General features: G+C 50.1%; 1 protein-coding gene across 1 annotated transcript; it reads left to right on the forward strand.

The window, feature by feature from the left end:
* The first annotated feature begins 1,253 nt into the window (after nucleotides 1-1,253).
* On the forward strand, nucleotides 1,254-3,938 carry LOC123130844 (putative receptor-like protein kinase At4g00960). Its single transcript, XM_044550644.1, has 7 exons — nucleotides 1,254-1,611; nucleotides 1,708-1,821; nucleotides 1,932-2,077; nucleotides 2,180-2,390; nucleotides 2,813-3,053; nucleotides 3,145-3,295; nucleotides 3,389-3,938. Exons 1-7 carry the CDS (start codon nucleotides 1,335-1,337, stop codon nucleotides 3,716-3,718), a joined length of 1,470 nt encoding a protein of 489 aa, XP_044406579.1. The 5' UTR covers nucleotides 1,254-1,334; the 3' UTR covers nucleotides 3,719-3,938.
* Nucleotides 3,939-13,970: the final 10,032 nt, after the last annotated feature.

Consider the following 13,970-nt stretch of genomic DNA (forward strand, 5'->3'; position numbering starts at 1 on the left):
TACGGGGTTTAGATTGACTGGGATTTGTAAATACGGGGTACCAATTTCAGGGATTTAAAGGTAAGGATTCATTTGCATCGGTCCATACAACTTCAGGGCGGAACCCACCGGGCAAAACGCCAAACCCAAACGCGCACCACCCAAACAAACAAAAACGGGATCCCACTGAGGGTTGACCGGCCGGTCTCGACGCCATGACACGGCCCCCATGCACGGCGATGAGGTGGCCTCCACGCCACGCACACGGTCGCTCAGCGCCACCATCAGTCCATCACCCTGCGTAGTGCTCCCTCCAATGATTCCCGTGGCGTCCCCTTTGTCAAAAGGAAATGAAAGTATTGCAGCTGTGACAGGGAGGCCTCGGCGTCCTCTGTTCACACGGGCACGTCCTAAGCATGGTCATAGGAGATACGTACTGTCGCCTCGTTTTTAATTAGGAGCTGAGATAAGATAATGCGTTGGGTGCCCTGATTGAAGATTGCCCCCCTTGGTTGCGCCGATTTGCGTGTGTGCCGACGTGTGAAAAGGCTTTTCCCGCGTGGTTTCAAGTGGGAGGGACGCTTTGTAGTAGTTTTAACATCATCATGGATGTGTGGATTGGTTTCACATAGTAAAAGTGTGCATGGTTAGGTTATACAGCTGGATCATCTGTGTAAAAACAATCTGTTGGAGATCCTTAGGGGGCAATGGACAAGAGCAGCAGCCTCTTCATCATGGCGATAGAACGTTTTGTTATTTATATTATTTTTTTGTAAGTAGTCAACACGTTGTATAAGCGGCAATGATCAAACAGAGCTCTCGCCAGCCTCCTGAAAAAATGAGCAAAAAGTGTGAAGAACAATTCTTTTTAACCGGTCTAGACCCCTTTCATGTACATTCATAACTGAATACCATGAAACGGGAGAGAAAGAGCGACTTCGACATCATCAGCATCAGAAACCCAATGTGTGCATCCGCAATCGAAGAGCAGGCTCGAAATCATCATCATCAGTAAACCCACTGTATGCACCCGCAATCGGATCACATAGCATGGCACTCTCAACACCATTGCACCAGCTCAGCAAAAGAGTAAATCATTTGCCGCCCAATGTTAAAATAACGTAAACTCCACTGAGCAATAGAAAAGGGGTTCCTTGATGTTAAAGCTCTTGCAGGGCCAAGTTCAAGATTAGGCTGTCATAAAAGGACCAACATAAAACATTGGCAGGAACCCTTTGAAAAAACATCCGGCAGGCATCAACGTCCCCTCCCTCTCCTCCCCCACACCTGCGACGCTTCTCCGGGCATCCTGATGAGTGATGGCCCCCTATTTCTCCTAACCAAGCTGTACAAATATGCCCTGTACACATTTGCGCCAGCAGCAAACCAGTAGTAGCACCAACGCATCTCGCAAGCCACCGGTGTCCGCCTCCGTGGCTAACTATACAAGTACGACTCCCCAGGACCCCAACGACCCAATAGCTAGCAAACAAGGAACGAACACCCCCATACGATTCCCACGGCTCAAGGCAGAGGAAGACCGGGAAGAGATACCCATGGTGGAATCGCCGTACCGTCTTCGGCATCGCCGGCTGATGGACACCGTGCCTGCGACGGCGAGCGGTGATCCAGGTATATCCAGTTCTTGCTTTGTTGCAAACATGTAGTATGTGAATGGTTCTTCGGTTGAGGAAGGTGATTGAGTTGTTGTTGGGTGGTGTGTTGCAGCGCCAGGACATGGCGGCTCCAACGGGATGCCGATCATGGTCTCCATCCTGGTGGTGGTCATCATCTGCACCCTCTTCTACTGCGTTTACTGCTGGAGATGGAGGAAGCGCAACGGTGAGCCCTCTCTCTAGCTGTGCGATTGAGCTAGTCGGGCGTGATGTTGGTAGGAGTACTAGCACTGGAATTGGCTGGCTAAGCGAACTTTTTGGTTCTTCGTTTCGCAGCTGTGAAGAGGGCTCATCTAGAGAGGCTGAGGCCGCTCTCCAACTCGGACCTGCCGGTGATGGACCTCTCCACCATCGCCGCCGCCACCAACGGTTTCTCCAAGGAGAACAAGCTCGGCGAAGGCGGCTTCGGCCCCGTCTACAGGGTACAAGCGCCGCCATATCCTAGCTTTGAGATGATACGTGCCGTTTGCTGGTGAGATCGCGTTGATTAAACCAGCTTGGCCGGCATTCATGCTGATTTTCAGGGCGTGCTGGACGGCGGCGCGGAGATCGCGGTGAAGCGGCTGTCGGCGCGGTCGCGGCAGGGCGCGGCGGAGTTCCGGAACGAGGTGGAGCTGATCGCCAAGCTGCAGCACCGGAACCTGGTGAGGCTGCTGGGGTGCTGCGTGGACAAGGACGAGAAGATGCTCGTCTACGAGTACCTCCCCAACCGGAGCCTCGACGCCTTCCTCTTCGGTCAGTCGCTTCCCTTTCCTCCCCATCTCTTGTCCAATTATTTACTCGATCGTGTAACACGCCAATGGGGGAGATTAGGTGTGGAGGTTGATTGGGTTCGATTCGGTGACACATGGGGCATAGCATATGCACATGACTGAACCAAATTGTTACAGCTCCTGGGTTGGGTTCTGCAGTCTCCATTGTTTACTGATTTTGAGTCAATTAGGTCCAATGGGGCTATCAGATCGACGCAAAGATAGGTCAATGGGAACCCTAAGTAGGTAGCATGGGAATTCGTGCGGCGTCCATGTGCTTCATGCGTGCAACCTTGCTCGGAATACGAAAATTAGAACTACGTTTTCAAATTCAAAAAATGAACTCCGCTAAAAGTTATCGTGAACTATTAGTAACTTGATGAAATTTTGGGTGCAATTCATCAGGTACCAGAAAGACCGCGCACTTGGACTGGAAGATGAGGCAGAGCATCGTGGTGGGGATCGCGCGCGGGCTGCTGTACCTCCACGAGGACTCGTGCCTCAAGATCGTCCACAGGGACCTCAAGGCCAGCAACGTGCTCCTCGACAACAAGATGAACCCCAAGATCTCCGACTTCGGCATGGCCATGATCTTCGAGGACGAGGAGATCGAGGTCATCAACACCGGCCACGTCGTCGGAACATAGTAAGCGCGCAATGCTAGAACAGCGATGTTCTTCAGGCCGTGTGAATGTGATCTTTGTAGGTGCTGACCTGAAGCTGGTTGAAAAATGCAGCGGGTACATGGCGCCCGAGTACGCGATGGGGGGCGTCTTCTCGGTGAAGTCGGACGTGTACAGCTTCGGGGTGCTGGTGCTGGAGATCCTCAGCGGCCAGCGCAACGGCGCAATGTACCTCCAGGAGCACCAGCACACGCTCATCCAAGACGTACGTAATTGCATGGCTCTCCATGAAAATCGCTCACGGAATGCAAGTTTTCTCCTTCTGGTCCGAACATTTTTTGATGGTGCGTGCGTGCAGGCATGGAGGATGTGGAGCGAGGACAAGGCGGTGGAGTTCATGGACGCGTCGCTGGCCGGGTCGTACGCCAAGGAGGAAGCGTGGCGGTGCTACCACGCGGGCCTGCTGTGCGTGCAGGAGAGCCCGGAGCTCCGGCCGACCATGTCCAGCGTGGTGCTGATGCTCATCGGCGACCAGGCGCAGCTGCCGGCGCCCGAGCAGCCGCCGCTGTTCGCGAGCCCGAAGAAGGCCCCGGCGTCGGACCAGTCCTCGCTGGCGGTGAGGTCCGAGACGACGTCCAAGACGCACTCCGTCAACGACGTGTCCATCACCATGATCCAGCCACGATAGAGTTCCTCCTCCCTTCTTCTTTTGTGTATCGTGCGGGAGTTCTTGATGAGATTCGTGGTGATGCGTGAGATGTCCATACACGATGATGGGGGAGGAGGTTGGAAGAAAGAAAATGTATGACAGCATGAGCATCGTCGAAAGACATCCATGGGGATTCTGTGAGCCCGGCGAGGTTGAATTTTTCTCACCCTGTAAATATCTCATTACAGTTTCGGTAGCATCATGCGAGCTGTGACTGCACAGAAAAAGCAAAGGAAAAATGAGAAGATAACAGGCTTGTGCGTCTGAATTTTCGCGCACCGTGACACGGACAGCATGGAGATGCTTTGAACTTGCGATGCCAAAATTAAGGAGATGATTCCACCGTGATGTTGTGAAGATAAAAATCGATCTTTTTGGTAAGGGACTGGTGCCGCTGAAAGGAACAGGCGCCTGAAAAAATATGACCCGCAGGCTGAAAGCAGAGAGGCGAGCAGCATCCGGCCGGTGCCGGCCTGGGTTTGATCTCCCACGAGGTCAAAGAAATTTCGCAAGCATCCAAGCACGCGCACCCATCATCATCAGAGGCCGCTAGACTTGTAGTAGAATACTGGAGTACTCTGCTTTGTGTTGAGCTAACTGACATCTAATTAACGACCTCATGACGCCATGGATTGGCCTCGACGGCACAGGCCACCTACTACTCCAACTAGCCGTCTATCCGGTGCCCGCACGCGAACAAAACATATGCTAAAAAACTCGCGAGATATCAAGATCATAATGATCACTTAGTAGTATTATCTTTTAACTTTAACCAGGCGGCTAACAGCGACCCCAGTCGTGAGCGGCATCGTTTGCTCTGACTTCCAAGGCCGTTTGGACACTTGTCTGAATGTCTCGCTGATGATGAGAAGCTTCGACCGATCGCTTCGCTTGGCCTGTTGCTGCTTGTCCGGTTGGCTCCATGCCATGGACTCCCGATATGTCTCTGCGACGACTGAACCAGATGGAACTCCGGAAATGACACCGCACCTTCTTCTCTGTATATTAACAGCATTCTGATGTCTGATCTCCAGGACTTGCATCACATTTCCAAACCGATCATGGAGCCGACGAGGATTGGAGGAAGGCGGCGCGAGAACTGAGAAGGTTAAGAACAGCTGGGCTGCCCGGCCGGCCGTGCGCGCGCCACCGTACCATGCGTCCTGATAATTATGCGTGGCCTAGCTTGAAACCTATCGGGTTGCGTGGCCTGGACGATGGGTGCGCCGCGATTGACGGCGGCTGCTGCTAGTGCTACCTACTACGGGGTAGGCTGCATGCTCATTTTTTTTGTCTATTCTCACGTGGCTCCGACGATTCCCTTCGAGAAGGCGAGTATCCCGGCATCGGCGCTTTTCCACCGCGCGCGCAGGAGGCCGGGGAACGGCTTCTTGCTTCGTCTTTGCGCTCCGCCTGCATAGCGAGACCAACTCCACCGCGCGACCCTATCTTGTTCGCTCCCGTTCGTTTGGCGTAAAAGGGACAAACGAGACGGCCCAGCGCGCGGACGCAAACGGACAAATATCCGGATTCCGTCCGCTTTTGACCCATTCCTGGCCCAAATTTGCGCCCGGTTTGGGGTGAAACGGACGCGCGCGGACGGCCTCGACGCACGCCCTTGTCCCCCCCATGGCCCGCCTGTCGGGGACACTAGCAGTCCCTCCGCTCCCAACGCTTTACCCTCTCTCCCCGCCCCGCCCCGCCGCCGGCGCCGCCGCTATTCTCCGGCCGCCTCCTCACCGCGCAGCCCCCCCTCCCCCGCCGTCCATACCAAATCACGTCTCGACATGGCCGCCACCGCGCCCAGGCGATTTGGTGGATGAGTATGTGCGTATGAGTGAGACAACATGTCTGATATCAATGTACAAATTTTGCCAGGCTGTGATCGAGGTCTTTGGCCCAGAGTACTTGAGGCAGTCAACTGCCGCTGATACAGAGAGATTGTTGGCGACCAACGCAGCTAGAGGCTTTCCAGGTATACTTGGCAGCATAGATTGTATGCACTGGGAGTGGAAGAACTGTCCATTTGCTTAGCAGGGCCAGTACAAGGGGCATGTTAACGGGTGCACTGTCATATTAAAAGCGGTGGCATCACAAGATCTTTGGATATGACATTCTTTTTTCGCCATGGCAGGTTCTCACAATGATATCAACATGCTGCAGCGTTCTTCAGTCTTCGCGAGGCTTGCAGAAGGCCACTCCCAACCTGTCAACTTTGAGATCAACGGCCACCATTACAACAAGGGATACTATCTAGCAGATGGTATATATCCTCAGTGGTCAACTTTTGTGAAGACAATCTCGAAACCCCAAGATGAGAAGAGAAAAAGATTTGCCTAAATGCAAGAGAGTGTTAGAAAGGATGTGAAACATGCTTTTGGTGTGCTTCAATCCCGGTGGGGTATCGTTCTAAACCCTGCACTGTCATGGGATGAAGGGAAGCTTTGGGAGGTGATGACTGCTTGTGCGATCATGCACAACATGATCGTCGAGGACGAGCGTGATGAGAGTATCTTCGACCAAAGATTTGATTATCAAGGTGAAAATATTGAGCCCCTGCACCATGACCCGGCCACATTTGAACAGTTTGCCCAATTCCACCGTGAGATGCGTGATTGGCACACTCATGTGAATCTTTAAAATGACTTGATTGAGCACGCGTGGGATCACATTGACAACCAATAGATGTATTTGTCCATTTTATGTTCAGTCAAGACAATTTCGATTTGGTTGTAAAACTATTTTATTAAAGACAATTTCAATTGGGTTGTAAAAACTATTTTAATGGGAGTTGGCACGTCCATTTAGAGTCGCGCGGTGGAGTTGGTCTAAGTGCAGCAGACCGCTGCAGTGGAGAGCAAACGAGAACGCGCCACGGTAACCTGGCGTCTGTCTACGGCGACGCTGCTAGGCCTTTTCTTAAGCAAACTAGGCCCTTCGGTCACAACAAGTAGGCTGAGGCTCGTCTCATGCCATTTGGGGCAGAAAGCAGACCATGGCTGCGGTCTAGTACAGCGTTCGCTTTTTTGGCCTGAAATCCCAAATCAACAGATCTAGATATGATTGGTATCTCTGTGATATTAATACATTTCCTTTATTAAAAGGAAAACATCTAGCGCATAGACATGTATGGACCAATGGCGGGTTAAGACATACAAGGTCATCGAAAATTCTGCGGTGCTGCGGTGTCTTGAGCCATGCTAGTGAGGAGGTGGTCGTTCACCTAGGTAGTCGAACCTGAGCAAGTAGTCATGCCGAGACACTCCCTAAAAACGTTATCGAGTATCACTCGGTGCAGGTTTTCATGCGACAAGGTTTCGGAAACCTGCTCTCTTCCGGAGAGTTGTGCACGCAATCGCCGGAAACTGGTCACCAAAGAAACAGCTCACCATAGAGGAACTTGGTAGATGTGTATGATTTCTTTTTCGTGTTGTGCTATGTGCAGTCTCTGTCCTTAGTATCTCCTCTCCACAGAGGAGACACATGGAGGGAATGCCAAGATGCAAGTGAAACATGATGAAAGAATTTTTTAGGCTGGTTGTAATGGGAGTATTAGTATTAGTATCATGCATATGATACTAGTCTATGATACTATATTCCTAATGCATAGTATCATATGTTGTATCATAGATGACTACGGGGGTGTTTGTTTCCAGGGACTTTTTTGTGTAGGGACTAGAAAAAGTCCCTTTTAGAGACTTTTTACCAAACGGGAGGGACTTTTTAGGGACTAAACTAGGCATTTGGGACTAAATGAAGAAGACTCTCAAGGAGAGTCTTTTTTGGGACTTTTTGGGACTTTTCCAACAATGCCCCTCCATGCATTCAATGGCCCGTCACCCCATGGTGTTGTTTGATTGTTATTTTTCTATATACTAGGAACAACATGGTCATTTAATAACCTCTAGGAAGGGACTAGGGACTTTTTAGTCTCTGGAAACAAACAGGAAAGGACTTTTTAGGGACTAGAGACTTTTTAGTTGGGACTAGAAAAAGTCCTAGGACTTATGAACCAAACAGGGCCTACATTTATTGTCATGCATGACACAAAGTAGCACACCATTTAATATGATACGGTATCATAATATGATACTCGAGCATCTCTTTCTTCATTTAATTCTATGCCACCTCATCAAAATTGCTTAGTTGGCATGCATGATACTACCTACGATACTCCCATTACGAGTGGTCTTAGGCTGGTCATAGTGGGGAGTAACTTATACTAGTGTCATGCATATGACACTAGTCTAAGTTACTATCTTCATAGTGCAAAATAACATAGTAGCACTAGTAGAAAACAAGGCTTTGGTCCAGGCCGGGTCAGCCCATTAGTCTCGGTTCAGTCAAAAACCGGGACTAATGTGAGCATTTATCCCGATTCGTGCGGCTAAGGCATTAGTCCCGGTTCACCTGGGCCCTTTAGTCCCGGTTCGTGCCACGAACCGGGACTAAAGGGTGCGATGCCCATTAGTCCCGGTTAGGAACCCCGTTAAACATTTTTAAAATCCTCAAAAACCTAACAGAAAAAAAGTTACGGGGCTTTTAAGATCTAGAGTGGAAAAAATCGAAAAAAATACTAGTCAAATCTGGTCAAACAGTGGTCCAACTGTCGTCAAACAATGGTCAAACTAATTATTCTAGAATATTAGTGTTACTAAATAATTATTTCAGTTATTTTGAATTTTGGTCAAATCTGGTCGAACAATGGTCAAACTAATTATTCAAAAAATATTAGTGTTACTAAATAATTATTGTTTTTTAAAACAATAGTTTCAAACTCAAACAGTGAAATGTGTCACTTCATGCTCAAGCAAAATTCATGAAGATTAATAGGATTGACATCTTACTATTGTCAGGAAAACAACAAGTGCAGACTTGGAAACGAGAGAGAATAGAACCCGGAAGTTAAGCGTGCTCAGGCTGGGGGAGTGGGAGGATGGGTGACCGTTCGGAAAGTTAGATGATTTGGAATGATGAGGGATAATTAGAGGATAAATTGAGCAGTGATGAAAGGTGGTGATTACACACTAGAGGTTAAAATAATTCAGAAATTTGAAAATCAAAAAAAAATTCAAATTTTTTTAAAAAAAAGTGAAAAAAAATCATAAAATTTCCTTTAGTCCCGGTTGGTGTTACCAACCAGGACTAAAGGTGGAGCTCCACGTGGCCGCGCCCTTTAGTCCCGGTTCTGAATTGAACCGGGACTAAAGGGGAGAGGCATTAGTACCGACCCTTTAGTCCCGGTTCGAAAACCGGGAGAAAAGCCCCTTTTTCTACTAGTGTAGTAGTGTCATATATGGTTTCATTTATTAGCTTGTAGACTCATTCTATCTTGAGAAGCGCTATGTTATAGTAATATATTATGTTACCACCTCTCATTAACTACTTGCCACATAAGCAAAAAAAATTTAAAGTGCGCTATATTACTTGTTAAATTACTCCCACTATGACTAGTCTTAGAAGTACAAACTATGCCCACAAAAAGCTCAAGCTTTGGCACTTATACTTAGATCTAGGCAGTGCACTCTCATGCAAAAAAATCTAGTTATTTCAACAAGGCTCATAAATATTAACCTGTACTCGAACTCGATTCACGAAACACGACACGTGCATCTTGCATGGCGTGAAATAAGTGGGTAAGGGCATGCATTATTGCTATATTTTCTTATACTACAAGCAGTAGTATAGTATCCTGTCGTTTATATTGCTCTCTATTAGGGCATCTTTAATGGTTGTAAGATAATTTTTAATAGATTTTGTTATATAAGATTTTTGATGATGTGCCATACAATAAATAAGGAAATAGAGAAATGTTGTGTGTACATGAACCAACACCTCTTGCATAAGCTCTAATATAGAATGAGAGAGTATCTTATTTATTATCTCACATCCTATTGGGCAAACTGGATACAACATATTGGACTTGTTGTATGTTAAGATATTGGTTGATGAAATGGTATATTTTACCAACAAACTATAATACAAACTGTTGGAGATGCCCTAGGGAGAAGTGTTTTGGATGGAACCGGTGTCGCAGACGCATGTGTGACGGCGGTCCCGATGCCCGTAAAAGCTCACCCTGGTTTACATTCGTAAAACGAGACAAATGCAGGTCCGCGTTGGATGATAAATTACATATGGGCACCCCGGTCTAGATATTTGCGGGCAATTTAAGGGTTTGGAGATGTTGAACGACCTAAGAGCAACTCTAGCAGACCGTGACTCGCATAAGGCATTTATAGTTCGATGACGAAATGTTTTGCGGATCGAAATCGTGCGCGGCAGAGTAGAACCCGTATATGAAACTGCATGATTTGAAAAAAAACTTTCACGGGAGAAATTGCAACCACACTAGTTCATCCCATACTACATGACCATTTATAGTTCATCATCACATACTACATTATCATACATACTATATTCTACTACTACTAAAGGAGGGAGGGGGAGGATCTCGCGGCGGTGAGGCCGAGGTCGATATACCAAAATGGATGAGCTCGCGGCCGAGGACGACGCGGTGGAGGAGCTCAGTCCTTGTCAGAGCTGACGAGATCGATGAACTTCTCCCTCTGCTCCTCGCGGATGCGCGGCCACTCGTCGTTCTTCTCCTTCGTGGCAAGGTTGGCCGCGACCGCCTGCTTGAGGATGAGGTCGTCCAGCTCCTCGTCGTGGCGCCGGCGCTCCGCCTCCTCGCGCAAGCTCCGTTCAGCAATGGCGGTCGCGACCGCGTCGAAATCGGCCATGAAATCTTCGGGTCCGACGACCCCTCGGCGCTCGATCTTCTCCGGCTCCTGCTTGACGGCGACAACCTCGATCTCCTCTGACTCCTCCGACCACTCCCTCTTAACGGGGAAAAGCCTCGCGCGGGAAGAAGAGCTCGCACCGTGGGAAGATCTCACGGCAGAGGACGAGCCTGCGGCCGAGGAGGGTGTACGCCCGTGCCGACGGCCGTACTCCTCCGCCTCGTGAATGAGGAAGCTGGGCGGCGCCTCCCTTGTTCGTCCACTTCCCCGCCGCGCGCTTCCTCATGCCGTTCGAGCGGACACGCCGCTCAAGCTCGTGGTCGCCGCCCCCGCCGGAGCTACCACTGGAGCTCCACAGGCGGCCCTACATGACGATTGGAGACGGAAGGGGGCTCACCGACGACGAAATGTGAGGGGCGGAGTGAGGAATTGCGGCGAGACACGCGGCGAGGGATAGGGTTTCAACCCGCGTATACCTTGCGAACCCGTAGATATACTGCTTCGAGAAGACGGTTTGTGAGTCGCGGTAAACAAATTTACGGACTGCGACATATACTGGGTCGCTAGAGTTGCTCTAAGCTAGAGCGACCCTCGAACGGAATCTCCGAGACGCGAAGGACGGAGGAGGGACGTCGCGGCGGGAGGAAAGCACGAGTAAGCATTTCACCCCGCTTTCATACGGCCGGTGCTTGCGCCCGTGACCCGTCCGACAGTGGTCGCGGCGAGGCGCGACGTGCAAAATTAAAACCGGAGCGTGCCGCCCCCGCCGGTCGTTGCCATGCTTTCAAGACGACGGCCTCGCCCGGTGTCCCGCTCGCTCACGCGCGCCAGGTGAGAGGCATCGAAACGTCGTACGCACTTGCTGTCAGCCCAGCCGCGCCGCTGTTTAGTCTCTACAGCGGCGGCACTGCAAGTGCGCTTCTGTTTACTGCTACGACTGAAGCTTCGGGCTTTAGTGATTCAGCGCTCTGCGCGTGTGTTTCCTCCATTTATCTTGCGTTTGCCCGATTTCATTAACCAAAGCAGAGAGCTGCAACCTGCAAGAGCCAAAGTGTATAATGGAAACCCAGAAAAACTACTACTCCTGCGTACCAGGATACCATCGACCATGCAGGTTCTGAACCACAACTGGAGTTCAGAGACGGAGTATCAGGATAGACTTTAGTTTGCTCGGCCCGGTCTTTGGGGCGAAAACACATGATCTTTAGTGGTTGGATCCAGCAACTGCGGCGTCGTTGTGTCGTTCACTTTCTCAAGCCGTCGCTGTTGAAGAAGCTTTGGTTGGCGCCAAAGGCAGTGGTATTGCATGGTGTGTGCTGCCGTTATATTTGGTATGGCTTCAGAGCAAATCCAACACGCCGACCTAAATGGTCCGCGCGTGTCCGTTTGCGTCGGAGCGGACCAAAACGAAGGCCCAATACGCCGATTCAAGCCAAAAAAATCATCCGCTCGATATTTGTTTGGACGCATTTCAGATCTAAATTTGCTTTCGTTTTGCATCCACACGGAGACGAGACGGACGCGCCGCGCGTCCTCTCGGTGTCCGCCACGGCCCTACTTGTCGGCCGCCCAATGACCACACACGATCGTATTAAACGCGGCCATCTGATGGGATCTACGGTAGGGTGCGTCGACTGCAAATTAAAATTTCCTACGTGCAGAACAACCAAGAACATGCTACGGGAGATGGATCACAGTTCGTTACCACTAGACGCGCAGTGCCGTGCAGCGGAAGAAGAGTTGGGGCAGTGCGTCCGCGTGGATCGTCTCCTCCTCGTCCGATCTCCCTCGTACAACCGGTGGTCAGTTCCCACGTACAGGTTCACCGGAGCGGCGCAAGTGCACCATCTCTAACGGTATCCGCGCGTGCAGGAGGAACGTCGTGCGGCGGACTGCTAGGTCCAATCACACAACCGGCGGCGAGTGAAGGTGTCTATTCGCAACACATGCAAACCCTAGTGACAGCGCCGAAGCGATCAGCCCATGAATGTGCCGCACCTCCACTATATATAGGCGTCCGTCACGGGCTCAACACTTGGGCCTCGCACGGACCCTACATCACATAAGTCTACTCGGCCACAATCCGAATACAGTTCGGATCATATCTGACCAGTGTCCTCGGATCCTACCTCGTAGGTTCCTTCCCTTAAGCGCGCGACCCCTTAGGTTTAAGTCGGCTTGGTCGCGGTTTCGATCACCTCCGAACTGCACGGTTGGTAGCGGCCTTTAGCAAGGCATGCCGAACACCAAGCAGACTATGAAGCTGGTTAGCGAACATGTACATCACAGTTTCATTCCTTTTGCCACACGATATATGTTGCCGAGCTCAAGGTGAGTCTGTCATCCTTATGCTAGCCCAACCTCTTTCTCGTTCCAGTGATGCCGACCACAAACTGGATTATCTCATAATCCTTATCGCATGGCCATGCTTATCCTGGTCGGATCACACAAGGGGCCCAGAGTATATCTCTCTTGATCGGAGGGGCAAATCCTATCTTGCTTGACCACGTCTCGCAGCATGGTTCTAGACAAACCCGAAACCTACCTTTATAACTACCCAGTTACGGAGTAGCGTTTGGTCGGCCCAAAGCAAGTCTGTCACCATCCCGAGTACATGCGTCAGCTCAGGTCTTAGGACATAGAACATATGTTGTACTAGAGACTCACAGATGACATATCGATGCATCTCATAGTTGGGTCTGTCCGACTTGGACCTTGTCTCGACTCGGATCCGACTATGTCGGATCCGACCAGATCCTTCCAAGTCCATATTATCCGGTTAGCATCCAATGCTCCATGACTAGTGAGACCAAGGCATCGACCGTGTCATATGCTAGTCTAGTTGGCTGCGTGTCCACACAGCCCTTTCGACTAGGGACCTTTTAGGACAGTCATCATACAATGCATAGTCCCACAAACAAGTCACGTACTTGCTGATACACATCATTGATAATGTCCAAGGACTATCTTTATTCATAAACACATAAGAAATATCATCATACATGATTTCCTCTAGGGCATATCTCCAACAGTCTCCCACTTGCACTAAAGTCAATCAAATAGACATCGAATGCCCATAGCTCTAACGTGCCCCTCATGCTTGGGTTGTGGAAGCGGCTTAGTCAACGGATCCGCAACATTTGCATCCGTGTGGATTTTGCATAACTCTACATCACCACTCTTTACGATCGTTCGTATCAGGTGATATTTCCGATCTATGTGTCTGACCTTGTGGTGATTCCTCGGCTCCTTGGCTTGTGCGATGGCACCAGAATTATCACAATGAAGGTCCAACGGTTTTACCGAGGCTGGGAAAATACCAAGATCATCTAGAAAGTTCCGGATCCAAACACCTTCCTTTGCAACTTCACAAGCCGCAATGTATTCGGCTTCTGTAGTAGAATCAGCCACCGTATCTTGCTTGGAACTCATCCAACTCACTGCTCCTCCGTTCATGACATACACGAATTCGGACTGTGATCGACAAT

The sequence above is a fragment of the Triticum aestivum genome, chromosome 6A (genome assembly GCF_018294505.1).
Source record: "Triticum aestivum cultivar Chinese Spring chromosome 6A, IWGSC CS RefSeq v2.1, whole genome shotgun sequence".
Classification (NCBI taxonomy): domain Eukaryota; kingdom Viridiplantae; phylum Streptophyta; class Magnoliopsida; order Poales; family Poaceae; genus Triticum; species Triticum aestivum.